General features: G+C 42.4%; 2 protein-coding genes across 2 annotated transcripts; one reads left to right on the top strand and one right to left on the bottom strand.

The window, feature by feature from the left end:
* Positions 1–1,684: 1,684 nt before the first annotated feature.
* supt3h (SPT3 homolog, SAGA and STAGA complex component) lies at positions 1,685–12,027 on the bottom strand. The gene is made up of 12 exons (XM_083775795.1): positions 11,983–12,027; positions 11,075–11,180; positions 8,180–8,264; positions 7,372–7,458; positions 6,823–6,916; positions 5,537–5,682; positions 5,176–5,251; positions 4,850–4,962; positions 4,048–4,152; positions 3,392–3,520; positions 3,139–3,228; positions 1,685–1,910 (listed from the first exon to the last, which is right to left on the bottom strand). The coding sequence occupies exons 2-12, from the start codon at positions 11,152–11,154 to the stop codon at positions 1,869–1,871; spliced, it is 1,047 nt and encodes a 348-aa protein (XP_083631921.1). The 5' UTR covers positions 11,155–11,180; positions 11,983–12,027; the 3' UTR covers positions 1,685–1,868.
* Positions 11,552–17,207, top strand: LOC310865823 (runt-related transcription factor 3-like; the record flags this gene model as incomplete). Its single annotated transcript, XM_083775033.1, has 7 exons — positions 11,552–11,579; positions 13,114–13,328; positions 14,130–14,289; positions 15,065–15,169; positions 15,615–15,686; positions 16,366–16,381; positions 16,859–17,207. The coding sequence occupies 7 exons, from the start codon at positions 11,552–11,554 to the stop codon at positions 17,205–17,207; spliced, it is 945 nt and encodes a 314-aa protein (XP_083631159.1).
* Between the last annotated feature and the right edge of the window lie 6 nt (positions 17,208–17,213).

A 17,213-nucleotide genomic window follows, 5' to 3' on the forward strand; every position in this document is an offset into this window, starting at 1 on the left:
CTTAGAATAGACCTATTTGACAGAACAAGCGTCAACGAGCACTAGCTGAAAACACACACACACACACACACACACACACACACACACACACACACACGCACACACACCTAATAAAGAGAGATTCATGCGGACATTTGAATATCTGAGTGTAGGGTAGCTATGATCTTGACCATGACAATGAGCATTAGGCCTAAAAAAAAAAAACTTTGGTTTCCGGTTGCCGACCGACTCTATTAAATATGCGCGACTCATATTATTTTATTGGCATTTGGTGAAAAAAAAAAAAAAAAAAACAGAATACGACCGAGTCAAGACCAAAAAGGTCTTTGATCATTAAAATTCTCTTTGATGAGACCATCGGGACACGCGACCTCATCCTACGTTATAAAAAATTAAATCCACGTAGGAATAGTTGTAGAACCACTATCGTTTGTAACAACACTGTCAACACAGCGGCGTGTTGTGTTTCTGTTGCGTGTGTGTTGTGGTGCCACTGCCACCGCACATTAAAATGCCACCAAAAAAAAGCCAAAAGCCAACCGCAGGGCAGCAGAAAATATCAGCAACCCTATTTTCTAAACCTGCTGCCTCTACTCCAGGTATATGTCACTGTGTAATGAAAACAATGTAAAGTTGTATTAACCATTAAAACTGCCACAGTTATTTCACATAGCCAAAATATGAAATATGTAGAAGCCTATCCATCATTGCCGTAGGATTTTTTTTTTAATCCTTGCTACCCATCCTTCCCACGAAAGAATAAACAAGTAAAATAAAATAAAATAAATTCCTTGCTACCCATCCTTCCCACGAAAAAATAAAATAAAAAATAAAATAAAATAAATTCCCTACCTACTCAGCCCAAAAATGACAGCCAATCGGAAACCAAAGTTTTTTTTTTTTAGGCCTTATCTATCTATACAAATCAAGTGTTGTAGAAGGCATTGCAACATAGTCTAAATGATGATGGCAGTGATATTAGCAAATATGCAGAATTTATTTTCATGTAGAAACACTGATCACACAGAAGACAATCATAAGGGCCAGAGGAATTCCATTAGACCAGGGGTATTCAACTAGATTAGGTCGGGGGCCACCCGGGCCACAACTGTAGAATGATTGTGTGTGGAGGGCCGTACAGTGTGCGCGCGAAGCATTTTTTTTGATTTTTTTTATTCTACAAATGCATTTTGTGTTCAAACACAAAGATTTATGTAGACTAATATATTTGTGCACAGTATGAGCACAGGGTGATATATGTCTATACAAGTATATGCTATACCTTAGAATAGACCTATTTGACAGAACGAGCGTCAACGAGCACTAGGTGAAAACACACACACACTCCTGGCCGTGACATGTGTGTGTGTTGGGACAGAGGAACGGGCAGGTGGGATTTGCAGCCTCGCAGTATAGTCAGCACAACGCAAACATGTTTTTCTTACACTCCTCCATGAAAAATCTTAAGAATGTTATTCCCATTATAGAAATAACAATTGTTTCCTTTATTTCCTATGATCAATTTACAATTTAGGCATTTAGCAGACGCTCTATGATATCCTCAACATATTTTACAGCATTGTGAAATTGAAATGGCTCAAATCACTGGACTAATAATGGACTATACACCACGACACCTTCAATTATTTCAAATGAACAAAGCATCAAAATAAAATAAATCTAAACCGTATTATGATTTATACAGAACAAATGAGCACAAAATAACAGGGATATCTTAATGTGAGTTATCTAAAACTAAATTAGCGTTAGCCTACATTACATATCTGATAAACAGGCAAAAATGGCGTGATCAGAGATGGAAATAACCAACAATATTTACATGCATTCATAAGTGAGTGTTAAAACCTTTAACAGGCCAAGAAGGCCATGCCACCCCTCCGATACGAACCCTGCAAGAGAGAAAAAGAACACTCAGGTACAAAAGGGAGCCCCTGCCAAAATGACAATGAGAGTTAAAAGATAAATGTTTTCACTTCCATCGCAATACGTTTGTGTGGCCTTGCAAAATATGTTCCAACATAACATTATAATCTGTATTTAAACACACACAGGGAGTCTCTACTATTGCAAATTACTGTGCTGCTGGTACTTCCTGGAAATTCCCTTTTGTTTCTTCTCCTTTCTCCCCCTGTCCCCCCTTATCTTTTCTTTCTCTTTCTCCCCCTGTCCCCCCTTATCTTTTCTTTCTCTTTCTCCCCCTGTCCCCCCTTATCTTTTCTTTCTCTTTCTCCCCCTGTCCCCCCTTATCTTTTCTTTCTCTTTCTCCCCCTGTCCCCCCTTATCTTTTCTTTCTCTTTCTCCCCCTGTCCCCCCTTATCTTTTCTTTCTCTTTCTCCCCCTGTCCCCCCTTATCTTTTCTTTCTCTTTCTCCCCCTGTCCCCCCTTATCTTTTCTTTCTCTTTCTCCCCCTGTCCCCCCTTATCTTTTCTTTCTCTTTCTCCCCCTGTCCCCCCTTATCTTTTCTTTCTCTTTCTCCCCCTGTCCCCCCTTATCTTTTCTTTCTCTTTCTCCCCCTGTCCCCCATTATCTTTTCTTTCTCTTTCTCCCCCTGTCCCCCCTTATCTTTTCTTTCTCTTTCTGGAAATAACAGAAGACGCTTCTGACAAAGTCGATTCTGATTCTGCCCCCCCCCCCCCCCGTGTGAAAGTACAAATGGCATCTGTAATACCTCATCCGCCAGTAAGCATGGAACCTGACCTAGCTGATGCACCCCCGACATGGAAATATAAATTGAAGACTGCTATATAGACATACATTTCCTATTTATCCACATATGCACATATATGAACCTGAATATGGTATTTATATACATCATAGGCTATAGAAGGTGCCCGCGCACCACAAGGGGTGCATGCACCAAAATCAATAGCATGAAGGTTCACAGTATTGACTATGTCAATGTCACCAATAGGCCTATTGTCACAATTTATTAGATAATCGCCCAATACAAAGCACAAATAGCAGATCTACAAGCTTACAACACATTACTCTGTGACATGTTGTAAGCTTGTAGATCACATATTTCGTATTTTTTTTGGAAATATTAAATGTGTCAACTTAAATGTGTAATCATGACAGCCCTAGTTACTATAAAACTAAAAACAAACTTGAACATACCGTGTGTCTGTAGTTATATCTTCTTATAGCCTCTCTAATGTGATATGTCTGGATGGCTCCACTAGGTGGCTCCACTGTAGCAGGACAGCTCTGAAACACGCACATACACACAACATAATAGTATTACTTACCTGGTACTTTAGGCTCCCCTACACAAGTACATAGGTATCAGTGTTGCCAGATTGAATGAGAGAAACAACAACAAGCAACCAGGAACATGCCCAAAAGAGAGGGCGCACGCGCACACACACACCTTCTTCCGTTTCCTTTGTCTGGCTCTGCCGTCCAGGCTTCCGTTACCCTGGAGGAGGGGCTTAGAAGAGTGGGAGGAGCCTGGAGTGGAGGGGGGAGTGGCCTCAGGTGAGTCTGGGTCTTTTTTCTCCTGACGCAGAGAGAGAGAGAGAGAGAGAGAGAGAGAGAGACGGGGGCCGTTGATTGACATGGCATTCAGATTTGCACTGACGCCGAGAAGGTCCATATTTGGGCTCATATCAGCGAATCCACAGCACATCCCCCCCGCCTGCCCATCGTCGCCGGACTACTGCGTTGACAACTGCTGCGACAGTCTATATACTGTATGGGCATATACAAGAGAAGTCCAGCACTGCTTCAGCCAATTGAAGGCAGGAGGGCTTGCCGGTGCTCAACAGGGACAACTTGCATCAGAGAGAACAACACCTGGGCACTAGCCAAATAAGATATACTGGAGCACTCGACTGGTCTGCACGTGTTCATTATTTTGCAGGGGTGACTGACGTTTTGACTTTCCTCTTCCTCAGAGTCAAATATACAGGCATATACAGTATATGTGCCCCGGCCACAGAGGGAAAGACATACAGACAGCGCTCGCCACAACAACTTGAACTTTAGGTACCGTAGTTGAAGACAGATGAGAGGGTAGGACTGTACCTCAGTGTGTGTACTGTAGTGGATGTAGCTGGCGGAGATCACGTGACTGATAGGGTTGGTCTTTGACGTCATTTCCTGCTTCACCAACAGAGACAAATCTACAATCTGTGTCGCAAGAAAGACAAATAGTGGGAAATGAATCAAGCTATGTCATTGAGTGAATGGGTAAGAGAGCATCTTTCTCTTGAACATTACAAGAGTCACAATTTCACTCTGTCATGGTGGCATGCAGGCAGGGCAAACAAAACAAATACACACAACGTTCTCTTGACAGATTCAGATTTCAGAATTATTCATCCCTCAATGCAATCGTAACTAAAAGGGTTCAAGTGCTTAACCCGTGAGAAGCATTTTAGATTTGCATTATTTTATAGTTTGGCTATTCAAAAATAAAATATACAATGCCATGCCATGATCTGCTATTTTAGAAAAATCTTGAAAATGTGTGCAAATCTTTGAATATTCTATTTTTAAAAGAAGGACATTTTAAACTCAAATATTTGCTTCTGGGGGTCCCTGGAACAAGATATGTTTTAGATGGGGGGCCCGGCGGCCAAATACATATAATTTTGGGGGTCCTTGAAATGAAGACTTTTTTAGAACCGGCCTCAGATCTAAATGGTTTAAATTAATAGCAGGGGTAGGCAACCTTAGGCACGGGTGCCAACATTGGCACAGGGGAGGGTGAGAGAGGTTATTTATTTTTAAATTAAGTATTCGAAAATTAATTTAAATGATATACAAATACAAATTTGTATATCACATACAAATTACATCATCACATCAGGAAGGCCAAAGTTACCTGGGCAACCGTCTCATAGGCCAGATATGACAGGATCTCCATGGCGATGCTGTTGGGTTTCACCTCCAGACTACTACAGTCTAACCAGTCTCGGAACTTAGATGCCTTTTTAGCTGCACACGCACACACACACACACACACACACACACAGACACACAGACACACACACACACACACACACACACACACACACACACACACACACACACAGTTAACAATCTGACCGGCAGACTGATAAAACAAACTTTTTTTTTTTTTTGTATTTAAGTGTGTACTCATCCCGGTTATTATGCACGTCTCTGGCCTAATGTTCTCAGCAGTCTTACCGAAGCTGAGCTGTCGGCTCTCACAGAACTCTGAGTACTGATTCTGATCCATAGCCCGAGTCTGACGCTCGATGCGCTGTAAAACACAAATGTATAAACACTAACTGTACGAAAATACATGAAAGTAGTGGCCTGTGCTGCGGACCATGTCATCATTCACAGGAGGTCAGGAGCCTAAAAAGGAAATTTAATCCGTGTCTTCCAATTTGTCTACATGACTGAATAGTCATAACTCTCAGAAAATGAATAGCTTAAATACAAAGGGAAGACATCATTGCACAAAAAAACCACAACAAGGGGTCCAATCAAGTACGATCACCTCAAAAACACATGGAAAAACTGGAAAAAAATTAAAACACACCTCCAGTCGCTCCTGTTTGACAGGATCCACTTCATGTCTCTCGGCCAATGACAGCAGCTCTCCGGTGTGATCCATCCACACCAGGAAGTCCTGAGCCAACCGCTGCCTCCTCTGGTTATTTCCAGTGGCAGCACCTGCCCAACGGTCTACGAGACACAGGTGATTTGGACAAGATGTTAAAGACATAATGGGTATGGGGAACAAACTGGAGCATACAGACATTCCTACAAACCTTTAGCAGGTGCTAGAAAACTAACACTTTAATGACAAGAGTGCCACTGCCACCAGTTAACCTGTTAAGACTGGCGAAGCATCCGTGTCATTTTAGCTAAGAAGCATTATTTTATACTATTGCTATCTATTTAGTATCTAGTAGCAACTACGGTAGTACTTTTCTTTTCTATAATTTTTATCCCACGATTTTGTAACCCATTTCTCACCCCTGTGTCAATTATCTAATGTGATCCTGGGCTCTACACACCCTCCACCAACCTGGGGAGAGCAACGGACTTGAACTCATGCTTCCTTCATGCGTCCAAGTTGCTCCTTTACACCTGACAGGGGGGAGTTTCCCTGGTTGGACGTAGCGCGTGGAAGGAACACGTTATTCCAACCAGTTCCATTCCCCTCCATCAGGCGCCCCGGCTGGCCAGGGGGAGGCAGTTTAGAGACCAGGATTACTGCATGTTTTTGTGAGGGTACCTACCCTAGGGGACACGGGGAGAACATGCAAACTCCACACAGAAAGGCCCTTTCGCCAACACCGCCTCGGGTATGGGCACTGATGACGTGGAGGAGGAAACACGCCGCCAGCACCCACAGCACCCCGAGCGGGAATCGAACCCAGGACCTTCTAGCTGTGAGGCGACAGCACTACCAACTGTGCGACCGTGCCCCCCCACTAACTACGGTAGTACTATGTCAGTATCAGTTCTCACAGAACAATGTTCTTCTGAGGTATTCTGGAATGGCAAAAAAGGAAAAATGCATACATGTTTGTATATCCTGTGTGTTGAGCATGATGTCCTTTCTGTTTGGGACGGCTGTGAAATTGTTGTTGTGACTAAGCATTGTAGAAGCTCTTACACGGTGAAAACATATACAGATAAAACATAAATATAGCTTTATTAATGTGATAAAATTCTGCAATCAGCTAAATTACATTTAAACGCTAAATGGCCTCTTTTCACCGAGTTTGAGATCAGGGTGTATAATATCGATAATAATCGTTGGTGTGTGGTTGCTAGGATGCGTGCGTGCGTGAGAGCGTGCGTGCGTGCACATACCTGTGTCTTGTGTGTCTTCTTCATCCATGCTTTTGAGGAGCTTAGATTTATAATCTCTAAACTGGATATATTTTAATAACCTGGATACTTTTTTCTGGCAGCAAAACAGAAAATGGAAAAGAAGAATCTCAATAAATACAGTAAGTAGATATTAACATCTAACGCACATAAAACGTGTCGTTTCCTCCTGTCCGATTTATACCCGATTATGCATTGTATCGTGCACCGAGAATAGCAGATCTACATGCTCACAACACACCACGCTGCTGCACACTGTCAGACCTGCAACTTAGTATAAATCAGAGTTTGGCATGTGCAACTTTGGTTCATGATAGCCATATCTCACTAGCAATTTTTTAATCACAGTTGTGAGATAAAGCAGTTGTGATGAATAAAAGATGAAGATATAAAGCTGGAACTATCAGTCGCACTGCTGAAAATAAAGAAATTGCTTACCAACCCCAAAATAGAGGCCTTAATGGTAGACTAAATATCACATTAAAAATGTCATACTCATAATGGGGGGGGGGGGGGGGGGTATCTTCTTACCTTGTCTCTCCTCATCAGAAAGAGGATGTCCTCAGCTGAGATGACCCTTGACCCTCGTAAAACAGCCCCCTCGCACGCCTGCTGCAGCTGACCAACCAAAACCATGCATAGAACAGCAATTAGCATAATCTAGATATCGTCTCTGTCGGGTGGAAACATCCAACAATGTTACTTTTCATTTTTTTTCTTTTTTATCCTGAGGAGTCCTTTTCAGGATTCAAATAAAATAAATAGCAAAGATCTACAAGCTCAAAGCTTTTAGATTGACGTTGAAAAAGACAAATAATCGTTATATCAGCCAGACCAATATACTGTATGAAGCTTGAGTGTTTTAGTTTGATCATTGTTTGTGAATTGTCATGTCGGTTCAAATGTAAAAGTATCCTGTAAGTCCATATGGGCTGGGCTTCCTTGGAAGCATGACATTTTAATGAAGAAAACTATTAAAAAATGTTTTTCAAAATAGTAAAAAAATAAAAAATAAAGCAAAGAACAGTGGCGAAAATAGGGCCCCAAGTCTCTTTACCAAAAATAGCTTGCTGATCTGCTATTTTTGGTGAATGTTCCCCGCAGAATAGGAATGCTGGGGTTTAAGTGGTTGAATGCCAAGTAAACAGTCTGTCCTAATGGAAATAAATATACTCTCCAGTTTTCCTCGTGACATATTGTATCTTTGGGGGAAAGATATGACAAAAGGTGCTATAAAGTAACAATGTAATTCAGGGGTGCCGTGGATGAAAAAGTTATTTAACAGCCCTAAACATGTTTGAGAACCACCGATACACACCGAAGTGTGTATTAGTATTACCATTGTGATGAGTTGTGTGTGAACGATGTCCTCTACCAGAGCAGCTGTCTCGGGCAGCGGCCTGCAAGCGTCTCCCAGAGCAAACCTAACACACAGTCACAGAGGAATACTCAACACAAAAACTGTGAAATTACAACAGACAGCGACTTCAATCGCGTAATTAAATATTTACGGATTGCAAACTTTTAAAAGCAATTCCACTGCAAATAATTGTAAGCAAAACTTCAAAAACAGCACTAAATACCCTCTGCATTCCTAATGGATTGTTTTCTATCAATGACACACTCCACGAAGCCTTGAATTCATGGGGTGTGTAATTGAATTTCGTTTTTGTCTCATTCCTAATCAAATAATTTGATGACCGTGTCATCAGTCAGTAGTGAGGCTCAAAGACTCCTAAGAGTCTCAAGGAATGCAACAAAAAGGATATGTCATTGTTTTTCTCAAAGCTTTGAACTTGCTTTTTAATGATTAATAGAAAGTACTTGAAGATAGTAAGATACCCTGCGAAAAAGCTTTTCACATCCAAAACAATGTAGGCACAGATGAGAAATAGTGTCTAAATACTTCCAGAACTCACAGTAGACTACACCCAGAACACACTCTCACTTCACACACACACACACACACACACACACACACACACACACACACACACACACACACACACACACACACACACACACACACACACACACACACACACACACACACACACACACACACACACACACACACACACACACACACACACACACACACACACACACACACACACACACACACATCCTACACACCACCCATGCCACAATTAGGCCTGACCACAATTTGCATACAGGGATACCACTTCCATGATACCAGACTAACGTAAAACCACATCCTGAATGACTCTCCTTCGCCCATTCCTTCTCTTTTCCCATCTTTCTGTCTTTCTCCCGCCCTCCTTCCCTATTTTCCTGCTCCCTTCCTTTGACCTGTGGTTGGCTGGCTGCAGCTTTCAGTCCCGGAGCCCAGTGGGGTTGTGGGCAGGTTGGTTTCAGGTTTGGAGGTTGGGTTTAGTCGGACAGTTGGTTTAAGGTTTAGACAGGTGTAGGTTTTGGGGTTTAGTTTGGCATTGGACTGTCTGACCACTGACACCACATCTCTACTCCACAGGCCCACACACACCACAGGGTGAGTACCCCAAATCTCACTCACTCTCACACTCTCTCTCACACACACACACACACACGGTGGGACAATATGAAGATTACACGTCACGATTATTGTGGCAAATATAATTGCCATTTACAAAATTATCAAAATATGCTTAAAACTTAAAATGCCACTTTTGTTAACCACTTCCACAGCATCCCTATTTTGGTGGGAACGTTTGCCAAACATTTACAAGCTCACAGTGAATTGTGTGATCTGCTATTCTTGGTCAATCGATTTGTGTAGTGAAATAAGAGCGTACCAAATAACGCTTTTTCAGGTCTGTTTCATCAAGTATTTTGAATTTGCAGCTCATCAAAAGCCTATTCATTCTAGTGTATGATGCACGATAAATCAAAATCTCCACAATATGATTATTGTGAGCATTTTTTATCACGATAAATGATAACGATTAGCGTCACACACATTGATACAAAAGAAAAAGTATCAAAGACATGCGAGTGTATGATTATGCGGATATATAGGATTTGACTGCATGTGATAACAAATTGCAAAGTGCTAACTGTCTCCATTATGTCAGTGCAACAGGTTGCCATGGCTTCCAACAGCCTATTTGGAAGCACCAGCCCAGTGTTGTATTGGGGTCAGTCTCTCTTTATGTATTGTCTGTCTGTCTGTCTGTCTGTCTCAAACACTAGTTCAGTGGTTCTCAACCTTTTCAAGACGCAGCCCCCCGAAATAATCATGTTTGAACTGGAGACCCCCGCGCATATATCTATTCTACGTCCGAGCATAGACATTTCCTTGGCCTACCGACACTGCTAAGTAACTTTTAACTTTAATTTTTGTAGAAGAGGCAAACTAATATTGTTTGTGCCATTTGCTTTGATTGAATAATTTGATTGAACACATAGGCCTATGTACTATGATTTGATTTGGCTGTGTTCTAAATTAAAGTGTAAGTGTTGATTATCGTGTATTATTCTAATTATTGTAAACTAATACTATTATACTAAAAAAGATAAAGATAAAGGGAAAAGAGACCTTTTTACAGTACAATAATGTTTCAAGTTTATACAAATAAACAGGCCAACGGCATAAACAATATCAGTTTGCCTATTCTACAAAAATAAAAGTTACTGTCACACGTGACAAGCTGTCATTCTCTTGTATTATATATCGTACTTGTATTATTTATTTATTTCCCACCACGGCGTAACCTCGTGCAGCAGACTATCCAGCATGCATCTTCCACCTCGGAGACACCGGCTGTGTCGGTAGGCCAATCAGAGGCAGGCGAGGCGTTACCATTTCTATTCTCGGACGTAGAAAAGATATACGTTTGAGGCATTCAATTTTGTTTGACTCAGGTAAATATTGTGAAAATAACCGTATTGTGAGCTTGTATATCGCCTATTTTCACCATGTTTGTCTCTTTCGTATATGATTTGACAATTTGGCCAATGTTTGACCAGTTTTTATAGTATAGTGTGTTGATTATTTAAGTTTTGATGCCGTAATGGTCCTTTTCTTTCTTCCTTTCTTTTTTGAGGCATTAAAAAAGGTCTTAAAGGTCCTTCAATAAATTGTCACTTCACTGTCATTTGGGGCCCTGCCAGATGTGACTAAAATGTGCCTAAAAGTAAATGGAATTTTATTCAAAAGACTAGGACTAGAACCAAATCAAAATAAACACTGTTGACTAGCCAGAGGTCTGTGACAGTGTGTTGTGTGTCTCACATCATGCTCTGTAGCTCTGGGATAAAGCTGGCCCTCGGGACGGGTCGGTCTTTAGAGTTGGAGGGAGCAGAGCTGGCCATGGGACTCTGCTCATAACCACTTCACCCTGCACACAAACACAGCCACACATGCATTAACCCAAAATATGTGTCATACAGTGTCAGAGTTGAGTTCAATAGCGCAACGGCTTGCTGACTACTGCATTATGTGACATTTTAAACAAACAGGTGGTATGCAGGACCGTTGAGTGATTTGCGCTTCAGAATTCCAATGCTCCATGCTGTAGCGCATATGGTGTATTTTTATGAAACAAGATAGAAAGAGGATAATTCAAGCTTTCTGTACAGCTGCAATGTTGGTGAGTTTAATACAATCAGATAGGCCTTTTCCGTTTGGATGTATGGGTCATTGGGCTGTTGTTGGAACTCTAGATTCAAAATATTAAAACAATAATAATAATGAATCTAGTGTTGCAAAATGCGGCTACTCCGGCTAGTGGTCACTGGTCACCATACTCCTCCAGTGGCTGATAACAGCTGGGAAAAGTTATTGTTTTGCTATGTAAACACAGGGCAAAGTTACATATAACGCCTTTAAAATAACAACATAGCAGAACAGAGTGGCCCAAAATCAACACAGCTCCAGACTTCTTCTGACACACACACACTGTGACACACACACACACACACAAACACACAGCAGGTGGCTGTGACCACTAACTTCCCCTCCCGGCAGTAAAATCTGAATGATAATACAGACCAGTTCCCTCTTATTCAAACACTGCGGTGATAAACACACACAACACACACACAGAGCGAGACGACGAGAGACAACAGACAGGACACAGAAGTACTTCGGGAGGACATGGGCATTGGATACACATACACATACATGAAGAAAACACTCACAGATATATGAAGTTCAGTTCAGTTGCAACTTTTGCTTGCTTGTTTGTTTCGTAGCGCGCTTTGATGACGTAGCAGTAGCTTCTGCCACCGAGGCACTATGGTCTTTGTAGTTTTGCTTCGCTATCGGATGAAAATCGGACAAAATCTTCTTTGGTGTGTGTGCTACATGTTTTTTATTATTTCAAATTTCAAAAGAATATTTCAAAAAACGTAATCATCACGCAAAAAAAAAAAGATTAATTAATTGATTGCCGGAGTCCCTCCGGTCATTTTGTGGGGGGCACAGGGGGCCACGCTGCCATATGCATAATGATGCATTAAAAGTAAATTAATCCACAAAACTAATTTGTATTGTTGACCTATTTCTAAAATATTAGTGCAACTTTCGTTCATTTGTGTCCATATCGATATGGTAGGCTATAGCCTGCCCTATAGTGACACTATGCCCAAAAAATAGTTCCATGTGATAGAGGGGTCAAAGTTGAACAATTTTGCGCTAATATTTTAGAAATGGGTCAACAATACAAATTATGTTAGTTTTGTGAATTAATTTACTTTTACTGCGTGGCCCCAGTGCCCCCCACAAAATGACCAGAATACTTAATATTCACCAAAACCAGAGCAGAACTCCCACCACGGGACTCGGGCAATCAATGAATACAGTTGCAACCACTATATTACTGGCAAGTATTTCATACAGCTTAAGATAAAAAAATCTGAACTATCCCTTTAAGTACCAATTAAGACCTGAGGCAGATTCTACAAATGCCTTCTAAATCAGTAGTTCTTAAACTTTTTGTGATGAAGTGAGGGGCACTCTTATCAGCATACATCACAGATCACATTCTGTGCTCAGTCAATCAAATCATCACAAATGTCATTCCGGCCAATCACGTCTTCACTTTTTCTGCCCTGACTTTTATCCTGTGTACTTTGCTCAGCCAATCAAATCATCGCTATGGGGTGATCAGCCAATCATCAGTCAATGTTTGTGTTCACAGAAACACTCAAAGCTGGCTTGGGCATATAGGAGGGACTAGCGCCCCTCAAAAAATGTCTTTTCCTGGTTTTAACAACACTGGGGATATGTCTGTCTCTCTCTCAGTTTCTCTTCTTGGCTTCCTTCCTTAGATCCCCTGGTGAAACGAAGGCTCACCTCACCAACACCGCCACCACACAGCAGTCATCGACCAGAGGGCCATGACGTGAAGACCCTCCAGGGACCACTTACTGAAGCACCAGAGCCACAAAGGAGAGGCCTGGTCCAGACCGACAGCCCTAACTTCCTCTGTAGCAGCCTGCCTCAACACTGGAGATGTAACAAGACCCTGCCTAGAACCTTCACTGTTAGTAACTATAGGCTACTTAATCCAACTGCAGATCAATAGGCTAGGTGTGACTCACCCTCAGTTGCAAATTCTGCCCCCTAGCATGTACATATTGTTTTTACTATACTGTAATAAAAACTGATGTGTCTGGTCGCCATTTTCAACTGCCCTCCCGTAGTCATTTCATCAGGTGCATAATTTGGTCCGACTTCCTAACAGTCCGAACGCAATAGTCAGACACCCTACCGCCTACCCCAAACGCTAACCTAACCCTAACCACACACGGAAGCCACGGATGAGTCTTAAGGCCTCCACAACTCAGAGAGTGTAGCCTAAATGGACCTGTTGGCCGTTGTGGTCCATTTGGTTCCATTTGTACACTCGCAGAGTTACAGACCTGAGACCTGTAACTTACAGTCTACAGGTATATTCTAGATAACGTATAAGGGACCATTTGGTTCCTAACTATCAAGAAAGCTGGGGACGCCCATGGGAAGCCCCTCCCACATTGAGAACCACTGCAGGATTGAATGAATCCATCCATTTTCCTATCTAGTGTGTCTATCTAATCTATCCAATATATTAGCCTGATTATCAGACTGTAGCTTTCTTGCAGTCCACTAAGAGAGTGGGCGGGGTCTTTGGGCTGGATCCAGGCTACCAATATATAGTAATGGCCCAGGGCTTTTTGTTGTCTTGTTAAGAAATTGTACCATTTTGGAAAATAAATAAACACACACACAAAAAAAAAAACACAAAAAAAAGAAAAATAAATGGAAGTCTGACCAGTTGCACGCTCCTCTCCCTCTATCTCTCTAGGTGGTTGCTCTCAGTGATGATGTGGCAGACGGCGTGAGCGTCATAGTGATGGCTGGCAACGATGACAACAGCAGCGCCGAGCTGCGCAATAACACCGCCATTATGAAGCAAGGCCACGCCCAGTTCAATGACCTCCGCTTCATTGGACGCAGCGGGAGAGGTCAGACTAGTGCATCAACCAACCCCCCTTGGTGACTACATCATCATACATGGTCATCATCACAAGTGTGATTGTTTTGGCTCTGTGCACCTCTGTAAATATCCTTTTCATTCACAGCACCCCTGAGTTAGAAATACTTATAGCGCCTCACATTTATATCATATTTCGTTACGCAAATATGTAAATCTTTCCAGCTAAGATGCCGTAGGCTATGTCATGAGGAAAATACGGACGTTTACATTAGCAACATGGTTTAGAATGGTACAGAAGAGTGATTTTGTGTGTGTCACTTTGAAAAAGGAACAAACACCCGCACACTGTCTTCAAATGCAGTGAACCTTTTAATAGGGAAACGGCAACGTTTCGGCCTATGCGGCCTTCATCAGGCTATCTTTATGAACACAAATGAAAAAGCGTCCTTTTTGTAGGCTGTCTGACCTAATGGTAAGCCTATCGGGTCAAACCAAGAAATGACATCACTCACTTAAGGCAGGTACTCTCATATGGTTAAATGAGAACAAACAGTCATATAAAAGCTCAGTACACCAGTGCAAAGCAAAAAGCAATAATAATAATATAATAATAATGACAGTATACAATAGGTAACATTATTAAATAATGGGGTATACAAAAATCATGATCATGATAATAAATCAAACATTTTGCAGGTTGAAGCTTCATGAAAAACCTTCCCTGTGAAAGGAAAAAAGGTAAAAACAGGTACAAACTTTGCCTATTGATGGTGTGCATGGTGGCGTTTGTGTTATTCTTGCAGGGAAGAGTTTCAACCTGTCAATCAACGTGCTGACTCAACCTCCTCAGATCGCTACTCTGCAGAGAGCCATCAAAATCACTGTGGACGGACAGCGCCTGCCAAGACGTTAGTATGCTGTGTGTGTGCGTGTGCGCATGTGTGCGTGCGTGTGCGTGTGTGTGTGTGAGTGATCAGGGCAAATGAAGGCTTGCACAAACAAAACTCACGCAAATAAAACACACAGATTTGGTGTAGAGGGGAAAAGGAGTGGACCATGCGGATAGACTGGGGATCCTAAGGTGCGTGGGGTGCACGCACGCACACACACACACACACGCCCGCGCACGCACGCACTCACTCACGCACACACACACAAATCGTCACTGTTAATTCAACAGTGATTGATAATGTAAGACTAATAAGGGCTGAGCTTTAATCTGACACATAATAACTATAGCTTTGGAATGAAGTGCAGTTAAAATCAAGCTACAGATGTCATCAAGGATCTGCAGCACTATCACATTAAATGGATGCTTACCTCCACCTCTCTCTCTCTCTCCATCTCGTTTAGGACAGAGGCAAAAGGAGATGAAGTCAGGAACATGCAGGTCTTCTAGCAGCGTCAGCAATCAGGCGTCCTCTGGTACTGTCTGGGAGAGACATTATTTCACTGGTAGAAAACGAATGGAAAACGTCTGATGAGAGCTCAACGTCGTGTTGAAATTGTCTTGTTTTTGTTGTTATTAAAATGTTACCGGGCAGAAAAACGTTATTTTTCAGGAAAGGGAAAAAAAATAATCTGTGTTCCAATTTACCCAACTAGACTGGTGCCCGGCTGTATAGAGCACTGAGTCGCTAACGATGGAAGTTGGAGATCCATTCCCCACCCGTTCTCTCTTATGCACATATTTCTGTATCTGTCTCTCTGTGTCCCTTTATTCCTATATGGAGTGTTGTGATGTCAGAACAGCTCCATATATGGACCCTGGGCAGGGGCCCTGTCCAGAGCCCGGGCAGAGGCCTTTTGTTGGCGGTGCTGGACAACCGTGGGACCGACCGACTCGACACCAGGCACTGCACTCCCTGTGGGGGTGTGGAACGTGTGTGTCGAATTTGAAGTCGGTGGGGCTAACGGTTCTCGAGTTACGTGGATTACAGCCGTACACATGTATGTGCAGACAGGCGTACGGAGACATGGTGCATTTATAGATAGAAGAGATATACCATAGTTATTATTTAGTCACAATCTCTTCTTCATTGGTTAGAAGTAAACACAGTATGCATTTACTTTGAATCTGGTGCTCCTATTTGGGCATGTGAAGGTATAGGTAAATTTATGTAATAATTTTCAAAATATTTTTAAAATAGTGAAAATAGCAGATGTGTTGCATTGCAATAGCAAGCTTGTAGATTAGCTATTATCACTACTTTACCACTGTCATACGACAAAGTAAAGGCATTAAACCAAAGGTTGAAATATGGTCATACAGTACAAGGTTTCTTCCCGACAGCAATTATATAGACTAGTGCGTTTCACCTAAATTAGAGTGGATTAGTATAGGAACGATACAAATAATGGTAGTAGGCCTATATAATCCTTGCATAATATGGGGAATTGGGGCCAATTCATTAATGCTACAGTATACGTTATAATCTATGCACCCCCTCCCCTCTCTATCCCTCTCGCTCTCCCCCTATCCCTCTTGCCCCACTTCTTCTTCTTGCCTTTTTTATGAAAATAACAAAAAACGATGGAGCTTGCAGAAAAACCGATAAAGATGATTCTGATTCTCTCGGTCTCTCTCCAGACTGCAGGCCCCTCTCCTCCTCTCTTTGGGCCCACCATGAGCCATCGTTTCGGGGCCAGGTCACCTCTCTGACGTCACCCTTCACTCCAACACCCAGACTGCACCACCAGCACATCTCGTCCATGCCCTACTCCACCCCCACGCCCCCATACCCCCACTACCTGCCCCCGCATCCCCCTCCTCCTAATCATCTGAACCACAGTGGTCTGTTCCAGGCGGGCAGCTTCTACTACGGGTCAAACCAAGCGATCCACACCACGGGGGAGCAACGCAACGTCTCTGCTCCACTAATCAGTCACGTTGAAGGGGTCTGTCTTTCTGCCAGAGGGGAGGAGCCAGTCTGGAGGCCTTATTGAGGCCCG

Source organism: Protomyctophum parallelum, assembly GCF_964188405.1.
Source record: "Protomyctophum parallelum genome assembly, chromosome: 10".
NCBI lineage: Eukaryota > Metazoa > Chordata > Actinopteri > Myctophiformes > Myctophidae > Protomyctophum > Protomyctophum parallelum.

What these genes read in the sequence shown, in the direction of transcription:
- supt3h (XM_083775795.1), bottom strand. Translation starts at nt 11,154, where the DNA reads ATGGCCAGCTCTGCTCCCTCCAACTCTAAAGACCGACCCGTCCCGAGG. An exon ending in AGAAGACACACAAGACACAG is followed by an intron (nt 5,683 to 6,822) that starts GTATGTGCACGC and finishes TGTGTCTCGTAG; the next exon opens with ACCGTTGGGCAGGTGCTGCC. An exon ending in ACTACAGTACACACACTGAG is followed by an intron (nt 3,521 to 4,047) that starts GTACAGTCCTAC and finishes TCTCTGCGTCAG; the next exon opens with GAGAAAAAAGACCCAGACTC.